This window comes from Ambystoma mexicanum, chromosome 3p (assembly GCF_040938575.1).
Source record: "Ambystoma mexicanum isolate Mex_15411 chromosome 3p, UKY_AmexF1_1, whole genome shotgun sequence".
Lineage (NCBI taxonomy): Eukaryota > Metazoa > Chordata > Amphibia > Caudata > Ambystomatidae > Ambystoma > Ambystoma mexicanum.
This window is the reverse complement of record NC_090925.1, coordinates 161277384-161300204: the sequence shown is the minus strand read 5'-3', so window position 1 is coordinate 161300204 and position 22821 is coordinate 161277384. Positions and strand designations below refer to the sequence as shown.

General features: G+C 52.1%; 1 protein-coding gene across 1 annotated transcript in view; it reads right to left on the bottom strand.

Annotated features, from left to right (window-relative positions):
* Window positions 1–22821, bottom strand: part of LOC138579838 (ovostatin homolog 2-like) — a 149058-nt gene that overhangs the window by 42159 nt on the left and 84078 nt on the right. The window contains exon 2 of the mRNA XM_069650069.1: window positions 5148–5307. Within this exon, the coding sequence (XP_069506170.1) occupies window positions 5148–5307 (160 nt within the window). The remainder of the gene's footprint in view (window positions 1–5147; window positions 5308–22821) is intronic.

Below are 22821 nucleotides of genomic sequence, written 5' to 3'. Positions count from 1 at the left end.
CTCTTAGCTCTCGGAAGGCACAATGATACGATATAATACACCAATTCAAACCATAAACTATGACAGGAATACCCATCCACCGGCTACAAACAACTACCAGGGACCCGGAAAATGGGCCCTCTAGCACTTATAACCGAGCTTCAGAAACGGCCTGGCATCAATCCTCTAAACGCACACCAGATCAGGAACACTCTAACCCCCTGCTGCATATAACACTGCCAGTTCAGACACACCACTTACATCATGGCCTGATCTGTTGCTTGACCTTCAGGCTCACTCAGTACTGGTCTTCATGCCTAGGATGTACTTGTATGTCCGATAGAACAGAAATGAAGTAAATGCACACTCAGAAGGTGTCATCCTATAAGCAATCTGCAGACCCATCAAGACACAGGGATGACTCTAGTGGCTGTTGCTCGTCCCTGGGTCCACTGAACACCAGTCATCAAATCTAGCTAGTACTCATAAGTCCGATAGAACAGAACTGGATGTACCTGCACACCGTGAAGATATCTTCCAATAAACAACGGCAGACTCAACGAGACACAGGGATGACCATAGCCCTGCAATTCGCTTAATCCAATAAAGATTAAGAATAGGGCAACTCAACACCAATGGCACTGTCAAGCTGTGAATGGCAACCTTAAGCCTGGTAATCAGAACAAACTCTGCACTAGACAGAGAATCTGTCTTGGAGAACCAATGCACCAAACCTCTAGAATAGATACGGTCAGCTCAGCTGGTAATGGAAGGTAATGTGAAATAGGGGTCTCCCACCAATCCGCACAGACACTCACACACAGGGGAGTTGCTAGGTCTGGAAAAGACCCGGGGCTAAGCTGCTCTCGGAACTGTTGGGACTGGGGGCTAGCTGGTCTTTTGGCTGTAGCTCCTGAGATTCTATCCGGGGCTACAACCAAAAGATCAGGGGCTATAGCCCCTTTAGCCCCCCCCCTAGCAACGCCCCTGCTCACACATACCGATATGCTCACTCTTTCCTCTACACCAACAAACAATAGAATGCAGCTATACCCCTCAATCAAGTTTGGCCTATCTGCACACATACCTACACACCTCCATTAGTACCACAACCGTCTTTAGAACACAGCAATACCCCATGAAACAATTGGCCTAGCTGCACATATAATTTCATACACAAGCTCCACCACTGCCAGAAAGCAAACTCTGAGGTCAACAGCTTTTCTGCTCACATTCTACTGACCTCACACGACCACTGCACCACATTTAGCATGAGAATGCAGAGAATGCCGCCACACTCCACATAACCCACATTGGCTGCACACATATTGAGTGCCCGCAAGCGTTATTTGCTACTATCTCTCCATTGAACTGGACGACGGTCCCTGAGGGCGTTCAACCCACAGCACTTTGAGATCATACCATGGTATATAAGGCGCCACACAAATGCACAATAACATAACATAACAGATAGTGAGTAGGAGGGTGGAGAACATCAGACGGTTCTCAGAGAAGGCCAGACGTTTTAAATATATAGTAGGCAGAAGGGGGATGTCTGAGGATTAATTACCAGGAGGTGATATGTGGTTGGTGAAGGAGCTTCCAATACCTGCCAAAGAAGTTGTGGAGTGGATGTTGGGGACCAGAAAGAGATACTGAGGTGGTAGGATGAAGAGAAGAGGAGATGAGAGAACCACAGAAGGAGGAAGGCAGTCAGATCAGGAATGTTCCGTTGGGGCCAGCTAGCCCTAGGCAGATGTTAGAGGTGGGCAGAAGAATAGGTATTCAGCGGGGAGGTTACCTCATTCTTAAACAGTGAAGGGGGTGATTGAAAGGAAAAGGCTGGGAGCAACGAGCAGGTGGTCTGAGTGACTCAGTCCTCAAGGACACCATAGAACCCTCCTGTGAGGCTTGGCTGACCACAAAGAATGAACTCCCCGTCGATGCCGGGAAATCGGAGGAGGAGTTGGATGCAATAGAGGAATTACAACTCTACCTCTCTCTCCTCGAGGTAGTGAAGCGAGGCTGCAGGTGGGGGCTGAACCTGCCTGACGAAAGTATACAGGGCGTGGGAAACTACAAACCCCAGAACTGAGACTTTGGATCAATTTGCAGCTTTTCTCTGTGCACCCTATTTACACCAAGGTACAGGAAGCCATGGATAAAGAAAGATGCATTGTTTGGGACTTTCTTTTGGTACACCATTTTCACAACTGGGAGCCCCAATGCCATTAGCACTCTGAGAGGCATAATGCATTTTGGATCCTCTTATCTTTTAGTTATCGATCTTTGGAATATCCAGCACTGTACCAGTCCCAAATAAAACCATGTTAAACTTGAAGTTGAGTGGGTGTGGTCTGATGATCCTTTCCAACTATGCGACAACTCCGAGTTATGCAATCCTAGAACATTACCAGTGTGCAGAAACCCCTACACTCTCAGTAAGTATGGCAATCCCAATATATTCCCACTTAGACGACCGCTTTTTGCCCACAGTTTGCACAATCTGTGCAGATTGCCAATTTTGGACCTTATGTAACATTGCAGCTTGATAGCACAAGTATAATCTCAGTTTAACAACCCAAGTTTAATACCAGGAGGTTTCCAGTTTCAAACACATCCACTATATTCTCTTTTTTTCCAGCCCATTTCACAGAATCCAGGCATAGTGTTTATTCTGTAAACTCTTGCACATTTCCAGTCTGTGCAATGTCATTATGCACACAGATTGGTGTTGCTACTATAAACTATTAGACAGTTTCCAATTCGCCACTATCAGCATATCCCCAGTCTGATCACCACAGCGTAGTCTCAGTGTAGGCCAGATTGCACTACCCCATACAACCTCAGTTTCCAAAACCCCACTATGCTTATAATTCGACATTCCCAGATTGCACAATCCAAGTTTCATCATAATTCAAGTTGGCATAAATTCAGAGTCATTATAATTTGACAGCCCTTTACATGCCATGGTGTTCAACTCGAGTTTGTTTCCGTGTTCCAGAGTCCCAGTATATTCACTGTTTACAATCAGGGTTCCAGAATCCTGGTAAACTGTTCGACAGTTCTAGTGTTCTCCCAGTTTGGGAATTCTCACTACATTTCTAGTCTGCACAATGCCAGTATACTGTCCTCTGCTCATTCCAATGTGCTCAGCATATTACAAGTCAGTTCTGCCATTCCAGTACAGCCACAGTTTGCCAAACCTTAGTATATTCCCACTGCTATTCCCAGTCTACTCCCAGTCAGCACAATTCCAGTATGTTTTATTTTGGAAACACCAGAATTCTCTTCATTTGGCATTCACAGTTTGCACAATGCAGACTTTTGGTTATACAATCTCACTATATTTCCAGTGTACATAAAACCAGTATATGTCTAGTCTAGTTGGACGACCCCATTATATTCCCAGTTTGTTCAATTCAGATTTATTCTTATTTTGCGCAATCCCAGTTTATTCCAAGTTTTAAAATCCAGTTTGTGAACAACAGTATACCCTCAGTTTACTGTTAGGTGATTCCAAAATACTCCCACTTTGCAGAATCCCGGATGTCAGTGATTTAATCGAAAATATGTTACTTCATGGAGAAGTGATCGAATTTATTTCACCGAAAAAAGAAATTAACTTTTTAATTGTTCTACTTTTCTTTCTTATAATGTGTGGGGGGGGGGGACGTCCTTTAGACCCCCTGACCCCTCCCTACCCTAACTTATACCCTTACCCCACGCTCACCTATTATTCACTACATATACCACTTTACTTACCATTTTCGGTGAAATAAATTCGGTCACTTCTCCTTAGGTAAAATCGTATTCTAAAAAATATACGGAAACTTAGAATTCCACCATATATCCAGTCTGGGCAATCCCAGTATAAAACCAATTTCCAGCATGCACAGGATTTGTAAAATCCCAGTATACTCCCTACTTGACAGCCCCAATATATTCTAACTTAGCACTATACCAGTATATTTCACAATCCCAGTATGATTCTGGTTTGTCCCTCAACCCTGTATATACGATTGCAGCGTTCACCCAGTTAGTTAATCCTTACCCGCACTGAAACCCACGGGTGATGTTTTGCGTAACAGTTGCGTGCAATCTACTAAGCCTTTCTGCTTAGGCTGGTTATATAGGGGTGCACAATAATGAAATGAGTGTGGAGTCTGCATGCTCATCTAGTCGCATTTGGAAATAACCATGAGGCTTATTTTGAGTTACACAGTCTTTTATAAAATATTTAATGTGTTCATAAAGACCGACAAACACAAGTGTGCTTTTCCAAATGATATACAGGGCTTGTACGTGCAAGATCACCACTGTTCCTAGTGAAAATAATCTAAGGGCAACAGTAAGAATTGCTTTAAGTCGAGTGAAACGCGGCAAGGATTTCCAACTTGGGGCTGGCTCCAAGACTCCTCAATATATAGAAAGGCTGCTTGTATAGGATAAATTACTTACCCATGGTAACGTTCTTTCTGATGGATGGCTACTCCCACAGATTTCTCATGGCGACAGCTGCCGCCAGCCTGGATTTATATGAAGATGAGGAATCTGAGGATAAGGAATCTGTGGGAGGACGCGATCCATTAGAAACTCTGGTTTGGCAGCTCCAGTATATTCTGTTTGGACCTCGACAGAATATTCCACACTTTACAAGACTACTATTTTTCAGAATTCTGGTATACATGATTCCATAATTCTCCCAGTTTACCATTACATAACACCAGTATGCTCCCAGTTTGAAAAATTCAAGTACACTTCAGTTATAAAATGCCATTGGTATATACTGTTTACAACACCCAGTATTTTGCCAGTCCTATCTAGTACCAACTAGCACAGAGCCAGCGTACCGCCAGGTGTACAGCATCCTATGCAGTATCCTGCAGTGAAAATTCCCAAGCCAGAGAGAACATGGTACTGTTTCTGAACCAATGCTTGAGCACCTTAAAACCAAAAAAGACAACCCCTAATCCTACACCTCAAAGAACATAATGGCAAGGAGTCTGATGTGACTACGCACCCATCCAACTGGCCGCCCATCATCGGGGGTACCTCCAACCAGATAATGGGAACACAGATCCAGCGCCGGTGCCGGAGAAAGGTACGGTGATGTGGGGACGAGCATCATCACTATGCCCTTGCCAGTCGATAAAGTATGTTCTTACCTCCAAGTGAGGGTCGGCGCCTGGTCCACTGACTGGGAAGGCTCCTGTAGTGAGGTTCTGCTGCGAAGCAATCCAACTCTTCATTTGGGCTATCACTGTGTCATCGAAGTAAATCAGATTTTTTATCAGGTACAAACATGACATTGCTTCAGTAGTGAACCTGAAATAGAAGATGAGAGGCTGAAAGGGTTTCACTTGAACTCTGTGCAACACAAGTGGGGTGGCCTCTTATATCACTTTAGTATTGTACAAACAAAATGTTATGTTATGTTATGTGTGATTTGTCCAGTGTACCGTTGCCATTTACCCAACCTCGGAGATCTGACCTCGTGCGATCGTGGAATCCTGAACTCTGGCGAGTCATGGTGTGTCTGGCAGAAAGCCAGGCACTTAGTAGCCTCCACACCACCTTCCAGCCCGATGTGTGAGGGGCTACTTTTGGCAGGTCGTACAGAATTCTAATCCCTTACCCCGGCACTTGTCGGTCCCGGTTTGTTGATGTGATGTTTGTGCGCTTATGTGTTTGTCTGGAGGTCTCATATATAGATCTAAGGCACTGATCCTGTTCTTGTGTGATCACGCAGTGTGAGCTGTGGTGAGAGATGAAGGTGTGGGTTTGAGGGGTGGGTAACGGTTAGTCCTGGGAGTTAGAGGAAGCTAGACAGCCCACCCACGTCCAGGAGTAGGGGTGAAAGAAGCACACCAAGAACAAAAAACTGTTAAACGTTTTAAATATGCCCAGATGAGAGAGTGGGGGTGCGGAGTTCCCTTGCAACCCTTAATCACCAATACCACTCTTCCCCCAAATCTCCCACCTCTGCAGAAAAACTCAATTTCACACTCTTTCTCTCTCTCTTTCACTCACTCACTCACTCACTCACTCACTCACTCACTCACTCACTCACTCTCTCCAATTGATACATTGCACCGAGTGTGAAACACGGACCCCAATATATCAGGTGAAGGAGCAGCCATCTGGCTATCAGCCATTGAATCGCTAAGTGGAGTGCCAGAGTTTATGGAGGGTGTCATTGGCTGAGAGAAAGGGAGCGGGAGGGGGGAGGAGCACTGCTGGATGTGAACGTAGGAGAGGAGCGCCTGCTACCATTTTTTAAAATGTTTTTGCAAGGAACTTGGGGTTGGCCACCCTGAGTTACCTGGGGGTACCCAGATGTGGACTCCCCGCTCACTGTGCTCGGAGAGGCACAGCTCCTCCTCACTGATCCGGCCCAACAAGACTGAAACACGTGTATGGGGTTGCTGTTGGTACTCTTGTTTGTTCAGAAGGGAATTGCCATAGCATTTCGGTGCTGGACTGCCCATGTGGGCGGGACAAAGACTGATATGCAAATAGTTATTTCCCATCTGTAATAGGTACAGTGAGCAAAAAGCGATGGCTGCAAACTCTCAAAGTGGGAAAACACCACAGATCAGGTAATCATGCCATGTTCTTTCTGGAGAGGAGCGCCTGCTACCTTTTTTTAAATATTTGCAAGGAACTTGGGGTTGGTCACCCTGAGTTTCCTGGGGGAACCCAGAAGTGGACTCCCTGCTCACTGTGCTCAGAGAGGCGCAGCTCCACCTCACTGAAGAGGATATTTCCTATCTGTGATAGGTACAGTGAGCAAAAAGGGATGGCTGCAAACTCTCAAAGTGGGAAAAAAACACAGAACAGGATATTTCTTTCTGGAGAAGGGCGCCTGCTGTACGCCTGCTACCATTTTTGAAAGAAAGTGAACACAGCAGGCCCCCATTTCTCCTTTCTTTACATGCATGGTGGAAGACCAATTCTTGTTCTGGACTTCACTTGAATTTGGGACTTGCAAACACCCGGTGCTAGGAGGTGAATTAATGTTTGGTGTGTTTTGCCATTGACATCCTTCCTAACCCCTTAAGAAAGTCTGAAGTCAATGAGATATATGACATGTGTGCATTCCCTCTGCATTTTCTTCTCTCGAGCAGCATTCTGTTGCAAGTGAGATGAATCACAGGTGTGCATTCCCTCTGCATTTCCTTCTCTCTAGAAGGCATTCTGCAGCCAGTGAGATGAATCACATGTGGGCATTCCCATGCATTTCCTTTTCTCTAGCAGCAAGATGAAACATGTGTATATTCCCCTGGCAATTCCTTCTCTCTTGCAACATTCTGTTGCGAGTGAGATGAATCACAGGTGTGCATTCCATGTACATTTCCTTCTCTATAGCAGAAGCCTTCTATCAGTGAGAAGAATGATATGCACATTCCGTGTGCATTTCCTTCTGTTAGAGCCAGTGAGATGAATCACAGGCGTGCATTCCCCACACATTTCCTTCTCTGTAGCAGTATCCTCCTATCAGTGAGATGTGTCTCATGCATGTGTTCCCTGTGCATTTCCTTCTGTTAGCAGCATTCTGAAGCCAGTGAGGTGAATCACAGGCGTGCATTCCCCACACATTTCCTTCTCTGTAGCAGTATCCTCCTATCAGTGAGATGTGTCTCATGCATGTGTTCCCTGTGCATTTCCTTCTCTCTAGCAGCATTCTGAAGCCAGTGAGATGAATCACAGGCGTGCATTCCCCACACATTTCCTTCTCTGTAGCAGTATCCTCCTATCAGTGAGATGTGTCTCATGCATGTGTTCCCTGTGCATTTCCTTCTGTTAGCAGCATTCTGAAGCCAGTGAGATGAATCACAGGCGTGCATTCCCCACACATTTCCTTCTCTGTAGCAGTATCCTCCTATCAGTGAGATGTGTCTCATGCATGTGTTCCCTGTGCATTTCCTTCTGTTAGCAGCATTCTGAAACCAGTAAGATGAATCACAGGCGTGCATTCCCCACGCATTTCCTTCTCTGTAGCAGTATCCTCCTATCAGTGAGATGTGTCTCATGCATGTGTTCCCTGTGCATTTCCTTCTGTTAGCAGCATTCTAAAACCAGTTAGATGAATCACAGGCGTGCATTCCCCACGCATTTCCTTCTCTGTAGCAGTATCCTCCTATCAGTGAGATGTGTCTCATGCATGTGTTCCCTGTGCATTTCCTTCTGTTAGCAGCATTCGGAAGCCAGTGAGGTGAATCACAGGCGTGCATTCCCCACACATTTCCTTCTCTGTAGCAGTATCCTCCTATCAGTGAGATGTGTCTCATGCATGTGCTCCCTGTGCATTTCCTTCTGTTAGCAGCATTCTGAAGCCAGTGAGATGAATCACAGGCGTGCATTCCCCACACATTTCCTTCTCTGTAGCAGTATCCTCCTATCAGTGAGATGTGTCTCATGCATGTGTTCCCTGTGCATTTCCTTCTCTCTAGCAGCATTCTGAAGCCAGTGAGATGAATCACAGGCGTGCATTCCCCACACATTTCCTTCTCTGTAGCAGTATCCTCCTATCAGTGAGATGTGTCTCATGCATGTGTTACCCGTGCATTTCCTTCTGTTAGCAGCATTCTGAAGCCAGTGAGGTGAATCACAGGCGTGCATTTCATGTGCATTTCAATACGTTACTCCCCCTCTTTAAAGGTATCTTGCTGTCAGCATGGTGATTCCTGGCTTTGCGTCCTTAATTTGTTTGAAACATTACATTATCTTACAAAAATTAAAACAGACATTAATGTAAAGTAGAAGAGGTTTTTTTTAAAACTTTGAAACCAAATACAGCCCCAAACTCAATAAAAATTGAGCATCAATAAAATCGGAGGCGTGCATTGCAGAGATGGGATAAAGTTCCTGGATGGTAGTACTCTCAATGGAAAGAATGGGGGTCCCCATCACAACAGCACTAGAAAGATAAACACTCAGATCCCCCAACGAAAAGCCGATTAGGTGCACAATTCAATCATCGCGGTTCCCATAATGTGCAGAATTAGAATGGATATAAGAAATGCAAAACACTTTGGCCCCGCTCTAGAAAGGCGCCACATCATGGACAGAGATTGCATGGAGCCATGTCATACAACATTAAAGGAGACAAGTGGGTAATATTATCCGCTGATATGTTATGCTTAGACTCAGATATACTTTATTTATTTATTAATGTGATATAGTTTAGTACTTACGTACAAACTTTACACATATTCCACATAAAAAAGCGTAAAACAGTAAAAGAAATAAATAGGTGATAATTAGGTATTCATCCTCATAGAATCCTATAATCATATGATATTTCAAAATGTACAAGATTTACAGCTATATAGCCTCCCATAAATACCTAAATAAAATACATAAACATCTTTGTTTAACTATGTTTCTTGAACAGGTGTAGATAAGAGAGAGAAGGGATAGACAAGCATGCATGTGCATTTCCCATTACATAATTAATACTCCATGGCTCCCTCTGTGGGTTTGTAGTGCACAAGCAAGAGCGTCCCGCCATACCTGGTATAGTGCCATATGTAGTTTTGGGTTAAGGGTATTGATACGTTGTATCCAGAATTCTGCTTGCTCTATGAATTCAGGGTTATGCACAAATCTACCAAGGTGTTTGATATAGCTAGCTCTCATCCCAGTACACGAAGTTAGAACATGTCGAGCAGTTTCAAGTTCATTGGGCAGATCACAGATTCTACAATACCTCTCCGTTTTTGCTAGACCCATCTCCTGACCCCTGGCCGCCAATATTGGGAGATGGTTAATACGAAGGAGTAGAAGAAAGCGCCTCAATTGATCCGACGGACAGAGGTTTAAATACGGCTGCGCCTTCATAAAAATGTAGAGAACGTGTGAGACAAAGCTGTAACTTTTCAGTCCTTCAAGGTGAATATAATTACACTGCCAGTCCCATAGCTTGAGACGGTACGCAAAATTGTTGAACAAGCAATTGTTTTCTCGACCCCACTCCGGCTGCCAGCAGGTTTCCTCACTTAGTTTTTCCATCTGGGTTTCAAAGTTTTTCAATTTGCCTGCCTCCATCTCCCTGCTGATACTAATTAGGAGGCCATTTCCAGGGTCGTTCTTAAGACGGATATATAATTCCATTCGTTTTTTCAAAACCATGGCACTGAGGGAACCAATTCCTAGTTCCAATCTAATCAGGGCCATGGGTATACATTGGGGGAGGCCGAGGATTTTCCTCCAGAAATTACCCTCAACCAGCTGTAGCCATCCCAAGTTCATATTGTAGAGGGGATCAAGCCCATAGGTGACCATCGGGGCCAGACATTGGATATACAGCTGTCGTGCCGCCCATATCGAGAAACCACTCCGTTCTCGCGTGAATTTGTATATGAGTGCTGTAAGTTGAGTTGCTTTTGTTCTGCGTAATTGAATACAAGTAAGATAATTTCCCTTGTGATCAAATTCAACACCTAGATATTTATAGCTGGGGGTATAGTTAATTTCAGTCACTCCTATCATCATACGGGGTCTGGCTACATTTCCAGCTGAGAACAATAATAGTTTTGTTTTGCTGATGTTGATCTCAAGTTCGTTGGCCTCCGCATAATCCCATAGCTGTTTAGCAGATCTTAGGATCCCATTAAAGGTATGGTCGAGGATCACTAAATCATCTGCATATGCAAGCATGGGACAATGACTAGGGCCAATCTTTGGTGGGCAGTTGTTGATTCCCTGTAAGCATTCTGGTGCATCAGATACGAATAAGTTGTACAGAGTGGGGGCTGTGACACAACCCTGCTTCACTCCTCTGGTCTGGGGGACGGGTTTAGTCACTGCCCCAGCGTTATCTAATCGAACCTGTACCGTATTATTTGTGTGTAGGAGTTCTAAATAATAAAGTAAGGTTTCAGGGCATCCCAATCTACTGAGTTTCTTCCATAGGAGAGAACGATCACCGAATCAAAAGCAGCCCTAAAATCTATAAAGAGTGCATACAATGGTGGATTAGAATGTGTTAAGGCCTTAATTCTCAATGTATTCATTATGAATAGATTATGTGTGGTCGAGTATCCAGCCCTAAAGCCACATTGAAATTTATCCAAAATGCCCGCGCTCTCAACCCATTTTAGGAGTTCACTAAGTATAAGAGCAGCAAATATCTTGCCAGTGCAATCCAACATGGACAATAGCCTATAGTTTTCAGGTTCGGTTCTATTGCCTTTTTTAAATACAGGTATGAGGATTGCTGTCTGCCAAGATGGAGGTATTTGGCCCTCACGTAGGATCTTCCCAAAAAGTATTTTAAGTAGGCAGGCCCAGAAAAGGGGATTTCGCTTCAGCACCGCATTGGAGAGTCCATTAGGCCCCGGGGCACGGGACGAATTTAACTACTCAATTCGGCTTTGAAGCTCTTTAATAGTTATCACAAAAGGGTGAGCTTTAGGTTTCATATGCCCCGGGTTGTTAGTAATATTACTAATCCCACCATTACGCTTTTCCAGATAAGCGATTCATTCAGTGTTACCTATAGGGTTGACCGTATAAGTGGATTTCTGTCCTCTGACTTCACCTAGCATAGACCAGATCTTCCTGGGCCATGTGTCATTCAGATCGTGCACATGCAGGGGAGAGGGAGGGGAAGGGGAAGCGATGTTAACTCCCGAGTGTAGCCAGCAGGTGGCCCATAAGTGCAGAGAGAATGGACTGTAGGGTTGCTGATACAGAGCCCGAAGAGCTGGGGAGCCCAGAGGCAGTGTGATGGCAACTGGACATGCAGGGGCCTGGACCCGAGTTCAGAGGGTGACCAGGTGACCACTGCGCTGAGCAATTAGGTGCATCAGCAGGGGAGAGGAAGAGAGAAAGAAGAAGCGAAAAGGAAGGTCTTAAGTTGCTTCTGGAACCATATGTGGTTCTGCTCAAGATTGAGAGAGGCAGGGAGGCTCCAGATGAGGAGATAGATCTGCCCCCAACTCTCTGCTTGGAGAAGCGTCTGACCCTCAGAGAGTGAGAGGTGGATGAGTGGAGAGCTTGAGAAGGAAGATGTTTTGGAACAGAAAGTTGGAAGTAGAGCAGTCCCAGGCCCCAGAAAGCCTTGTGAACCATGCAGAGGGTTTTGAACTTGATCCTTGCAGCCACGGGGAGCCAGTGCAGAGATTTCAGAGCTGGAGAGATAGGATCTCTGGTCTTGAGGCCAAGGACAAGTCTCTCAGTCATGTTCTGGATAAGTTGTAAAGGTTGAAGAGTAGAGGCAGGACGATTTAGAAAGAGGCTGTTGCAATAGTCCCACCTAGAGAGGCCCAGAGCTCTGGTGAGGTGAGTGAGCTTATGGGGAAAAGTAAGAAAAGGAGGTGGAGCTGATAGTTTGACTTCTCAGAGACATCAGAGATGTGAGGAGAGAAGGAGAGTGTGGAGTCAAAGGTGACACTAAGGTTCTTAGCCTCAAAGGAAGGAGCAGGAAGAGGGCCCAGAGTGGGTGGCAAGAGAGAGAGAGGAAAGGAGGGACCGGGTGTCCCCATCTGGAGAATCTCAGTCTTACTGGCAATAAGGCAGAGATATTTGGCGGCATACCATTCCTGAATTGCGGCCAGACAGTCTGGTATGAGAGAAGAAGCAGACGTGGCTGAGGGAAGCCTGAAAGAGAGCTGAGGGTTATCCGCACAACATTGAAAATTGGAGCAGAAAGTAGCGATGCAATGGGTGAGAGGGACCAGGTAGCGGTTGAAGAGACAGGGAGAGAGCTTAGACCCCTGGGGAACACCACAAGTAGAGAAGGAGATGGAAGAGAGGAAAGGCCCCAGTTGGACCCGAGAGGGTCGGTCGGTGAGAAAGGAGGTTAACCAGGCCAGGGCCTGATCAATAATACCAAGGTTGTTGCAGAGGCGATTGAGCGGGATGTCATGGTTGACCGTGTCAAAAGCAGAGGATAGATCGAGGAGAATGAGAACAGAATGGAGATTAGTCAAGATAGCAGAGCAAAGTCTTCACGGGTGTAAAGGAGAGCGGTTTCCGTGCTTCTGGCAGCTCTGAAGTGGTCATGGAGGCTAACAACAGTTTCAGTATGTAGATTAAGCTGGGAGAGGGCCAGCTTTTCCAGGAGTTTGCCCAGGAAAGTAGTAATGGATATCAGCGGATGGTAGCTGGCGAGGAACATTGAAACACACACACACACACACACGCACCCAAGTCTCCTCTAAGAATGTTCCCATACCTGGACTTCGATCATGAGGGTGTTCCCACCACAAACCCTTTGAGGGCATACAAATGGGAAAAGGTGCTATATAAATTACTACTATAATGCAATACAAAGCAAATAGCTCTTTCTTTGATCTATGTATACTATTGTTTTGTTTTATTTATCATACATCTAGCTGTAAGATCGTATCCAGGACATATCGTATTGTGAATAATGCACATCGCCAGTTTATCAAGACAACACAACACAAGAAACCCACATCTGCATCTACCCAAATCCCCAAAACATGACGTCCCACCCCTCCATACCAAACTATACCCCTCCCTCTCCAAGACTGAACCTACCCGTCTCATGTCCCATCAGTGGATTGATCATGGACATACCTCTAACCTTGCTTCAAGCTTTTCCCAGGCCTCGTGCCAAACCATGTACTGTGGCCCCCCATCTCCAAATGGGCCCAACTGCAAGGGTACAACCCTCTCCAACTGAACCCACTCACATTCCGCCCATGCCAGTCCCTACTATGGTTTTTAAGGTCAATATGTTTCTGAGTGCGTGGCGGTAAGCATTTATTGTTCACAAAATCACAACTACTCCTGGATGACTTAGGTGGGCCTTTATCGGTGTCTCCATCGGAACCTATCAGAGCCTGTATGCAGGAAGGCGCAGATCCAATAACAGCATGGTACTTTACTTTTATTTACGCTTGAGATAGGAATTAAGAAATGCAATTGTTTTGACAAAAAAAGAAAAATAGAAATGGTGAGCTCTCATGCACTTTTTGTAGCATTTGCACGAAAATCGAATGCTCTCATAGCAGTTAAATCTAAAATTAAACCTCTTCGGACTGAAGAGAGCAAACTGAAAAATAACTCAAGTGGACCCCCTAGTTTTGCCGGCAGCACCCACATGGCCGTCTTCCACCCATGACAGCCTAATACATGTTTTGCTCTGTGCACCCATCTGGGGTTCACAGTTGAACGACTTCATCCATTAGACCTCTACCTCTGACGGTAGCCTGTGCAAGGCTTTCAGAGCATCCGAAACAAAGTCACGACATTTGGGAGAAGAAAACAAACCATCATAGCTGGCTTATTTTGTCATAATTTAGCTGACCCTTTATTCAGAAGCATACATGAAATATTTCAATGGTCTCATCTGGCCTGGATCAGAGTCTCAGAGCCAGTGCCATCTTGCAGATTGTTAGGGAGAATTCTCAGAAATGTGCTAATTCCCGCAACCTTAGAGACCCCCAGCAACTTTGCTGGATTTTGAGGACTTGATTTTTTTAACCTGGAGTTTGTGTGACCCTTTTTCCCACTGTCTCATGTATTTTATTGTGATTTTGAACACTGTTTTTCTTTTGGTTTTGGAGTCTGACAAACTCCATAGGCATCATCTTTTACATTGTGTCACACAGCACCTTTAGTGCAGTGACACAAAGTCTTTCAGATTTCCCAAAGGTTTAAAATACCTTCTCTTAGATAAACTACTGTTTCCAAAAGCATTAAAGTGAAATTGACTTTACTTACTTTATTTATTTATTTGCATTTTTAAAGCGCTTACACAGCCCGCAGGCATTGAAGAGCTGTCACAGGATTTGTTTGTTTTTTAGTTGCGTAATAGTTTATTTTTTTGTCTTGCATATTTATAACATGCTTAAATACCCAGAAGTTTCTAAGCGTGGACCCGGGGATCGAACTTCGTGTCGTCTTGCTTCCAAGGCTTACACGTTGCCGCTGAGCTATCCTTACCATTGTAACTTGCTAGACCCAGCACACCCTATCTTACAATAGAGTGCTGGAGGGGTTACATAGTATCCCCTTTGTCTAGCTTCTAGTGTAACATGTTTATGTTACCCTTTTCTCACTGAATGGCTGGTGGCAGTGGTTTCTTTTTAACTAACATGGTGTGCATTTACGCCGGGCTGCGTTCGTAGCTACAGTAAAGCACCCATGGGTGACATTTTTGCCAAAATGGCCCTGGTCTTCTTTTTTCGCCATTTCTTTCTGGAAAGGTCCTTCTTGAGATTTACTCTGCGAGCCAAACCAAGTTTGCTCTCTTTGTTCATTTTGCCTTTGGCCGGATTCACCAGTGAAGCCCGCCTCTGGCTCCAGGGTGTCTGGGGTAGGCAGGAAGTGAGGGAGGTGCCCGCAACTCCCTGTGCTTAGTCTCTTAGGAGACCCAAATGCACTCTGTACTTATTGGCCGGTTGACTGTCCAGCAAGGACAGCCACCCTGCTGGGTGACTGACAGCTACGCTGGAATGAATGGGAGAGAACTGAATAAAAAGTGAGTCTTTTGGCATGGAAGGCAGAGTCGACCCCTGGATGAAGGAACTGAAGAAGAACTTGAAGAGGACACCTGCTGCAACTCCTGGACCGTTGGTTTGCCCGGTGAAGCCCTGCTGCGGTGCCGAAATGCCAAGTTTGCATTGACAGAGAAGCCCCTGCATGGATGACTTCTCCCCTTGAGTTGGTGGGACCAATCAACTCCAAAGTAAGCCACCTGGACATCCATCTCGGAGCTGGTTGAATTTCCACAGAGTTGCTGCTGGAAACTGTATAGCCAGGGAGAGGAACACCAGATTGTGTGTGTTGCTTTTAAGCTGGCCTAGAGCTTCTGGAAGATCCTCTGGACTCGCAGGACTGAGCACCCTCAACAAAGTGCGGGACCCCAGAAGCAAGGGAAGTCCATCGCGACAGCCAGGAACCGCAGTGTTGCTATTTGCGGTAGAAGTGAGGAGCTGAAACACTGAACAGTTACTGAAAGCGAAGTTTGCTGGTTGCAAGTTTTGACCGTTCCAATGCATTGCAAGAGTCCCCCGACGTCCTCCCTCTTGTCCCCACGACTGAGGCCTAGGAACCCCGTGATCTGCAGAGCTACACAGGAACAGAAGTCATCAGCTGCATCATTTCTTCATTTCTAAGGTACTGTAAAAAGTCTGTGAGAACTTACCTCTTATTGTAGAGTGCTTGCAACTTCTACAACTCACAAGTCTAATCAGCTTGTGGCCTACATTTGATTCTTCTTTTCATCAAAGACTCCTAGGAACTTGTGCAAAGACTTTTCCATTTACTTACCAGAAGTGCTTCATACTTTTTGCCCATTGACTTTGGCTTAGCCTAGTGAATTGTATGACTCTTCTTGAGGAATCCAAAAGTGTTTGCCTACTTAAGAATATTTGTGGTCTCCTGTTATTCTAATACCCTTTGCCTTTTACAAACTTCTAAGAGTATTCTAAATGTCAACAGTAAGATATTAATATCCCCAGCACCCTAGTTATGGACGTCACTTGTGGGTGTAGGTTGTGTCTGTGGGCTTTCCCAAAAGGGTCTCTACTGATTTAGAAACTTACAGGGTAATTCATAGAATTTCGCAGAAAAGTGTCGCAAGCGGCTGGCGCAGAGTGTCCGCGTGCGATTGTCTGCGCCAGGCACGTGCGCCAAAACCGATTTCCGTGCACAGCGTATTCATGGATTTTAGGCACCCAAACCAGCCGTGGCGCAGAGTATCGCAGCGACCCTGCAGCAGCGCCAGTAACGCCCCCAAGAACGCCCTCGCGCAAGGAAAAGCCATCAAAATCGCTAAATCATCGCAAAGGGCTGCGCTAACCCTGGACCAGTCTACAGGGCTGCCAAACAAGGAACGCAAAGCGGGTAACGTGCATATCAGGGGTACGCGTGAAGTTATACACGCGATTAGCCAGGGTACGTGTATTACAGGGGTACGCGTGAAGTTTAACACGCGATTAGCCAGGGCACGTGTATCACAGGGGTACGCAGGAATTATCACACGCGATTTGGCTGGGTACGTGTATTACAGGGGTACACGGGAAGTTCTACACGCGATTCGGCTGAGTACATGTATTACAGGGGTGCGCGGGAATTCTCACATGCGATTTGGCCAGGTACGTGTATTACAGGGGTGCGTGGGAATTATCACACGCGATTTGGCTTGGTACGTGTATTACAGGGGTGCGTGGGAAGTACTACACGCGATTGGCCAGGGTACGTGTATTACAGGGGTACGTGGGAATTATCACACGCGATTTGGCTGGGTACGTGTATTACAGGGGTACACGGGTAGTTCTACACGCGATTCGGCTGGGTACGTGTATAACAGGGGTGCGCGGGAATTCTCACATGCGATTTGGCCAGGTACGTGTATTACAGGGGTGTGCGGGAATTATCACACGCAATTAGGCTGGGTGGGTCCTCACAGGTGTTCCCTGTACACCCTCCACGGCCCCTGCAGGCAGCCCACAAAACAGGGGACTACCCTGCACACCTGCTCATGTCCCCCTGCACCCCCAACCCCCAGCAGTGCAGGGGCACCCTCCACCAGGCCCCCACTCATGTCTCCCACCACCCCCACCCCCCACCATCCAGGGGCAGCCTCCACCAGGCCCCCACCCATGTCTCCCACCACCCCCAACCCCCAGCCACCAGGGGCACCCTCCACCAGGCCCCCACCCATGTCTCCCACCACCCCCACCCACCCGCCACCAGGGGCACCCTCCACCAGGCCCCCACTCATGTCTCCCACCACCCCCACCCCCCACCATCCAGGGGCAGCCTCCACCAGGCCCCCACCCATGTCTCCCACCACCCCCACCCCCACCATCCAGGGGCACCCTCCACCAGGCCCCCACCCATGTCCCCTATCACCCCCACCCCCCAGCAGTGCAGGGGCACCCTCCACCAGGCCCCCACTCATGTCTCCCACCACCCCCACCCCCCGCCACCAGGGGCACCCTCCACCAGGCCCCCACTCATGTCTCCCTCCACCCCCAACCCCCAGCCACCAGGGGCACCCTCCACCAGGCCCCCACTCATGTCTCCCACCACCCCCACCCCCCACCATCCAGGGGCACCCTCCACCAGGCCCCCACTCATGTCTCCCACCACCCCCACCCCCCCAGTCACCAGGGGCAGCCTCCACCAGGCCCCCACCCATGTCTCCCACCACCCCCACCCCCCAGCAGTGCACGGGCACCCTCCACCAGGCCCCCACTCATGTCCCCTATCACCCCCACCCCCCCGCCACCAGGGGCACCCTCCACCAGGCCCCCACTCATGTCTCCCACCACCCCCAACCCCCCGCCACCAGGGGCACCCTCCACCAGGCCCCCACTCATGTCTCCCACCACCCCCACCCCCCGCCACCAGGGGCACCCTCCACCAGGCCCCCACTCATGTCTCCCACCACCCCCACCCCCCAGCAGTGCAGGGGCACCCTCCACCAGGCCCCCACTCATGTCCCCTATCACCCCCACCCCCCCGCCACCAGGGGCACCCTCCACCAGGCCCCCACTCATGTCTCCCATCACCCCCACCCCCCAGCAGTGCAGGGGCACCCTCCACCAGGCCCCCACTCATGTCCCCTATCACCCCCACCCCCCCGCCACCAGGGGCACCCTCCACCAGGCCCCCACTCATGTCTCCCACCACCCCCACCCCCCCAGTCACCAGGGGCAGCCTCCACCAGGCCCCCACCCATGTCTCCCACCACCCCCACCCCCCAGCAGTGCAGGGGCACCCTCCACCAGGCCCCCCACTCATGTCCCCTATCACCCCCACCCCCCCGCACCCAGGGGCACCCTCCACCAGGCCCCCACTCATGTCTCCCACCACCCCCACCCCCCCGCCACCAGGGGCACCCTCCACCAGGCCCCCACTCATGTCTCCCACCACCCCCACCCCCCACCATCCAGGGGCACCCTCCACCAGGCCCCCACCCATGTCTCCCACCACCCCCACCCCCCCCCAGTCACCAGGGGCACCCTCCACCAGGCCCCCACTCATGTCTCCCACCACCCCCACCCCCCACCATCCAGGGGCACCCTCCACCAGGCCCCCACTCATGTCTCCCACCACCCCCACCCCCCCAGTCACCAGGGGCAGCCTCCACCAGGCCCCCACCCATGTCTCCCACCACCCCCACCCCCCAGCAGTGTTGGGGCACCCTCCACCAGGCCCCCACTCATGTCTCCCACCACCCCCACCCCCCGCCACCAGGGGCACCCTCCACCAGGCCCCCACCCATGTCTCCCACCACCCCCAACCCCCAGCCACCAGGGGCACCCTCCACCAGGCCCCCACTCATGTCTCCCACCACCCCCACCCCCCCGCCACCAGGGGCACCCTCCACCAGGCCCCCACTCATGTCTCCCACCACCCCCACCCCCCGCCACCAGGGGCACCCTCCACCAGGCCCCCACTCATATCTCCCACCACCCCCACCCCCAGCAGTGCAGGGGCACCCTCCACCAGGCCCCCACTCATGTCCCCTATCACCCCCACCCCCTGCCACCAGGGGCACCCTCCACCAGGCCCCCACTCATGTCTCCCACCACCCCCACCCCCCAGCAGTGCAGGGGCACCCTCCACCAGGCCCCCACTCATGTCCCCTATCACCCCCACCCCCCCGCCACCAGGGGCACCCTCCTCCAGGCCCCCACTCATGTCTCCCACCACCCCCACCCCCCAGTCACCAGGGGCAGCCTCCACCAGGCCCCCACCCATGTCTCCCACCACCCCCACCCCCCAGCAGTGCAGGGGCACCCTCCACCAGGCCCCCACTCATGTCCCCTATCACCCCCACCCCCCCGCCACCAGGGGCACCCTCCACCAGGCCCCCACTCATGTCTCCCACCACCCCCACCCCCCGCCACCAGGGGCACCCTCCACCAGGCCCCCACTCATGTCTCCCACCACCCCCACCCCCACCCCCCACCATCCAGGGGCACCCTCCACCAGGCCCCCACCCATGTCTCCCACCACCCCCACCCCCCCAGTCACCAGGGGCACCCTCCACCAGGCCCCCACTCATGTCTCCCACCACCCCCACCCCCCACCATCCAGGGGCACCCTCCACCAGGCCCCCACTCATGTCTCCCACCACCCCCACCCCCCCAGTCACCAGGGGCAGCCTCCACCAGGCCCCCACCCATGTCTCCCACCACCCCCACCCCCCAGCAGTGCAGGGGCACCCTCCACCAGGCCCCCACTCATGTCCCCTATCACCCCCACCCCCCGCCACCAGGGGCACCCTCCACCAGGCCCCCACTCATGTCTCCCACCACCTCACCCCCCCGCCACCAGGGGCACCCTCCACCAGGCCCCCACTCATGTCTCCCACCACCCCCACCCCCCACCATCCAGGGGCAGCTTCCACCAGGCCCCCACCCATGTCTCCCACCACCCCCACCCCCCACCATCCAGGGGCACCCTCCACCAGGCCCCCACCCATGTCCCCTATCACCCCCACCCCCCAGCAGTGCAGGGGCACCCTCCACCAGGCCCCCACTCATGTCTCCCACCACCCCCACCCCCCACCATCCAGGGGCACCCTCCACCAGGCCCCCACCCATGTCTCCCACCACCCCCACCCCCCAGCAGTGCAGGGGCAGCCTCCACCAGGCCCCCACTCATGTCTCCCACCACCGCCACCCCCCGCCACCAGGGGCACCCTCCACCAGGCCCCCACCCATGTCTCCCACCACCCCCAAGCCCCAGCCACCAGGGGCACCCTCCACCAGGCCCCCACTCATGTCTCCCACCACCCCCACCCCGCCGCCACCAGGGGCACCCTCCACCAGGCCCCCACTCATGTCTCCCACCACCCCCACCCCCCGCCACCAGGGGAACCCTCCACCAGGCCCCCACTCATGTCTCCCACCACCCCCACCCCACAGCAGTGCAGGGGCACCCTCCACCAGGCCCCCACTCATGTCCCCTTTCACCCCCACCCCCCCGCCACCAGGGGCACCCTCCACCAGGCCCCCACTCATGTCTCCCACCACCCCCACCCCCCAGTCACCAGGGGCAGCCTCCACCAGGCCCCCACCCATGTCTCCCACCACCCCCACCCCCCAGCAGTGCAGGGGCACCCTCCACCAGGCCCCCACTCATGTCCCCTATCACCCCCACCCCCCCGCCACCAGGGGCACCCTCCACCAGGCCCCCACTCATGTCTCCCACCACCCCCACCCCCCCGCCACCAGGGGCACCCTCCACCAGGCCCCCACTCATGTCTCCCACCACCTCCACCCCCCACCATCGAGGGGCAGCCTCCACCAGGCCCCCACCCATGTCTCCCACCACCCCCACCCCCCACCATCCAGGGGCACCCTCCACCAGGCCCCCACCCATGTCCCCTATCACCCCCACCCCCCAGCAGTGCAGGGGCACCCTCCACCAAGCCCCCACTCATGTCTCCCACCACCCCCACCCCCCACCATCCAGGGGCACCCTCCACCAGGCCCCCACCCATGTCTCCCACCACCCCCACCCCCCAGCAGTGCAGGGGCAGCCTCCACCAGGCCCCCACTCATGTCTCCAACCACCCCCACCCCCCGCCACCAGGGGCACCCTCCACCAGGCCCCCTCCCATGTCTCCCACCACCCCCAACCCCCAGCCACCAGGGGCACCCTCCACCAGGCCCCCACTCATGTCTCCCACCACCCCCACCCCCCCGCCACCAGGGGCACCCTCCACCAGGCCCCCACTCATGTCTCCCACCACCCCACCCCCCGCCACCAGGGGCACCCTCCACCAGGCCCCCACTCATGTCTCCCACCACCCCCACCCCCCAGCAGTGCAGGGGCACCCTCCACCAGGCCCCCACTCATGTCCCCTATCACCCCCACCCCCCCGCCACCAGGGGCACCCTCCACCAGGCCCCCACTCATGTCTCCCACCACCCCCACCCCCCAGCAGTGCAGGGGCACCCTCCACCAGGCCCCCACTCATGTCCCCTATCACCCCCACCCCCCCGCCACCAGGGGCACCCTCCACCAGGCCCCCACTCATGTCTCCCACCACCCCCACCCCCCCGCCACCAGGGGCACCCTCCACCAGGCCCCCACTCATGTCTCCCACCACCCCCACCCCCCGCCACCAGGGGCACCCTCCACCAGGCCCCCACTCATGTCTCCCACCACCCCCACCCCCCAGCAGTGCAGGGGCACCCTCCACCAGGCCCCCACTCATGTCCCCTATCACCCCCACCCCCCCGCCACCAGGGGCACCCTCCACCAGGCCCCCACTCATGTCTCCCACCACCCCCACCCCCCAGCAGTGCAGGGGCACCCTCCACCAGGCCCCCACTCATGTCCCCTATCACCCCCACCCCCCCCCCGCCACCAGGGGCACCCTCCACCAGGCCCCCACCCATGTCTCCCACCACCCCCACCCCTCAGCAGTGCAGGGGCAGCCTCCACCAGGCCCCCACCCATGTCTCCCACCACCCCCAACCCCCAGCCACCAGGGGCACCCTCCACCAGGCCCCCACTCATGTCTCCCACCACCCCCACCCCCCCGCCACCAGGGGCACCCTCCACCAGGCCCCCACTCATGTCTCCCACCACCCCCACCCCCCACCATCCAGGGGCAGCCTCCACCAGGCCCCCACCCATGTCTCCCACCACCCCCACCCCCCACCATCCAGGGGCACCCTCCACCAGGCCCCCACCCATGACCCCTATCACCCCCACCCCCCAGCAGTGCAGGGGCACCCTCCACCAGGCCCCCACTCATGTCTCCCACCATCCCCACCCCCGCCACCATGGGCACCCTCCACCAGGCCCCCACCCATGTCTCCCACCACCCCCAACCCCCAGCCACCAGGGGCACCCTCCACCAGGCCCCCACTCATGTCTCCCACC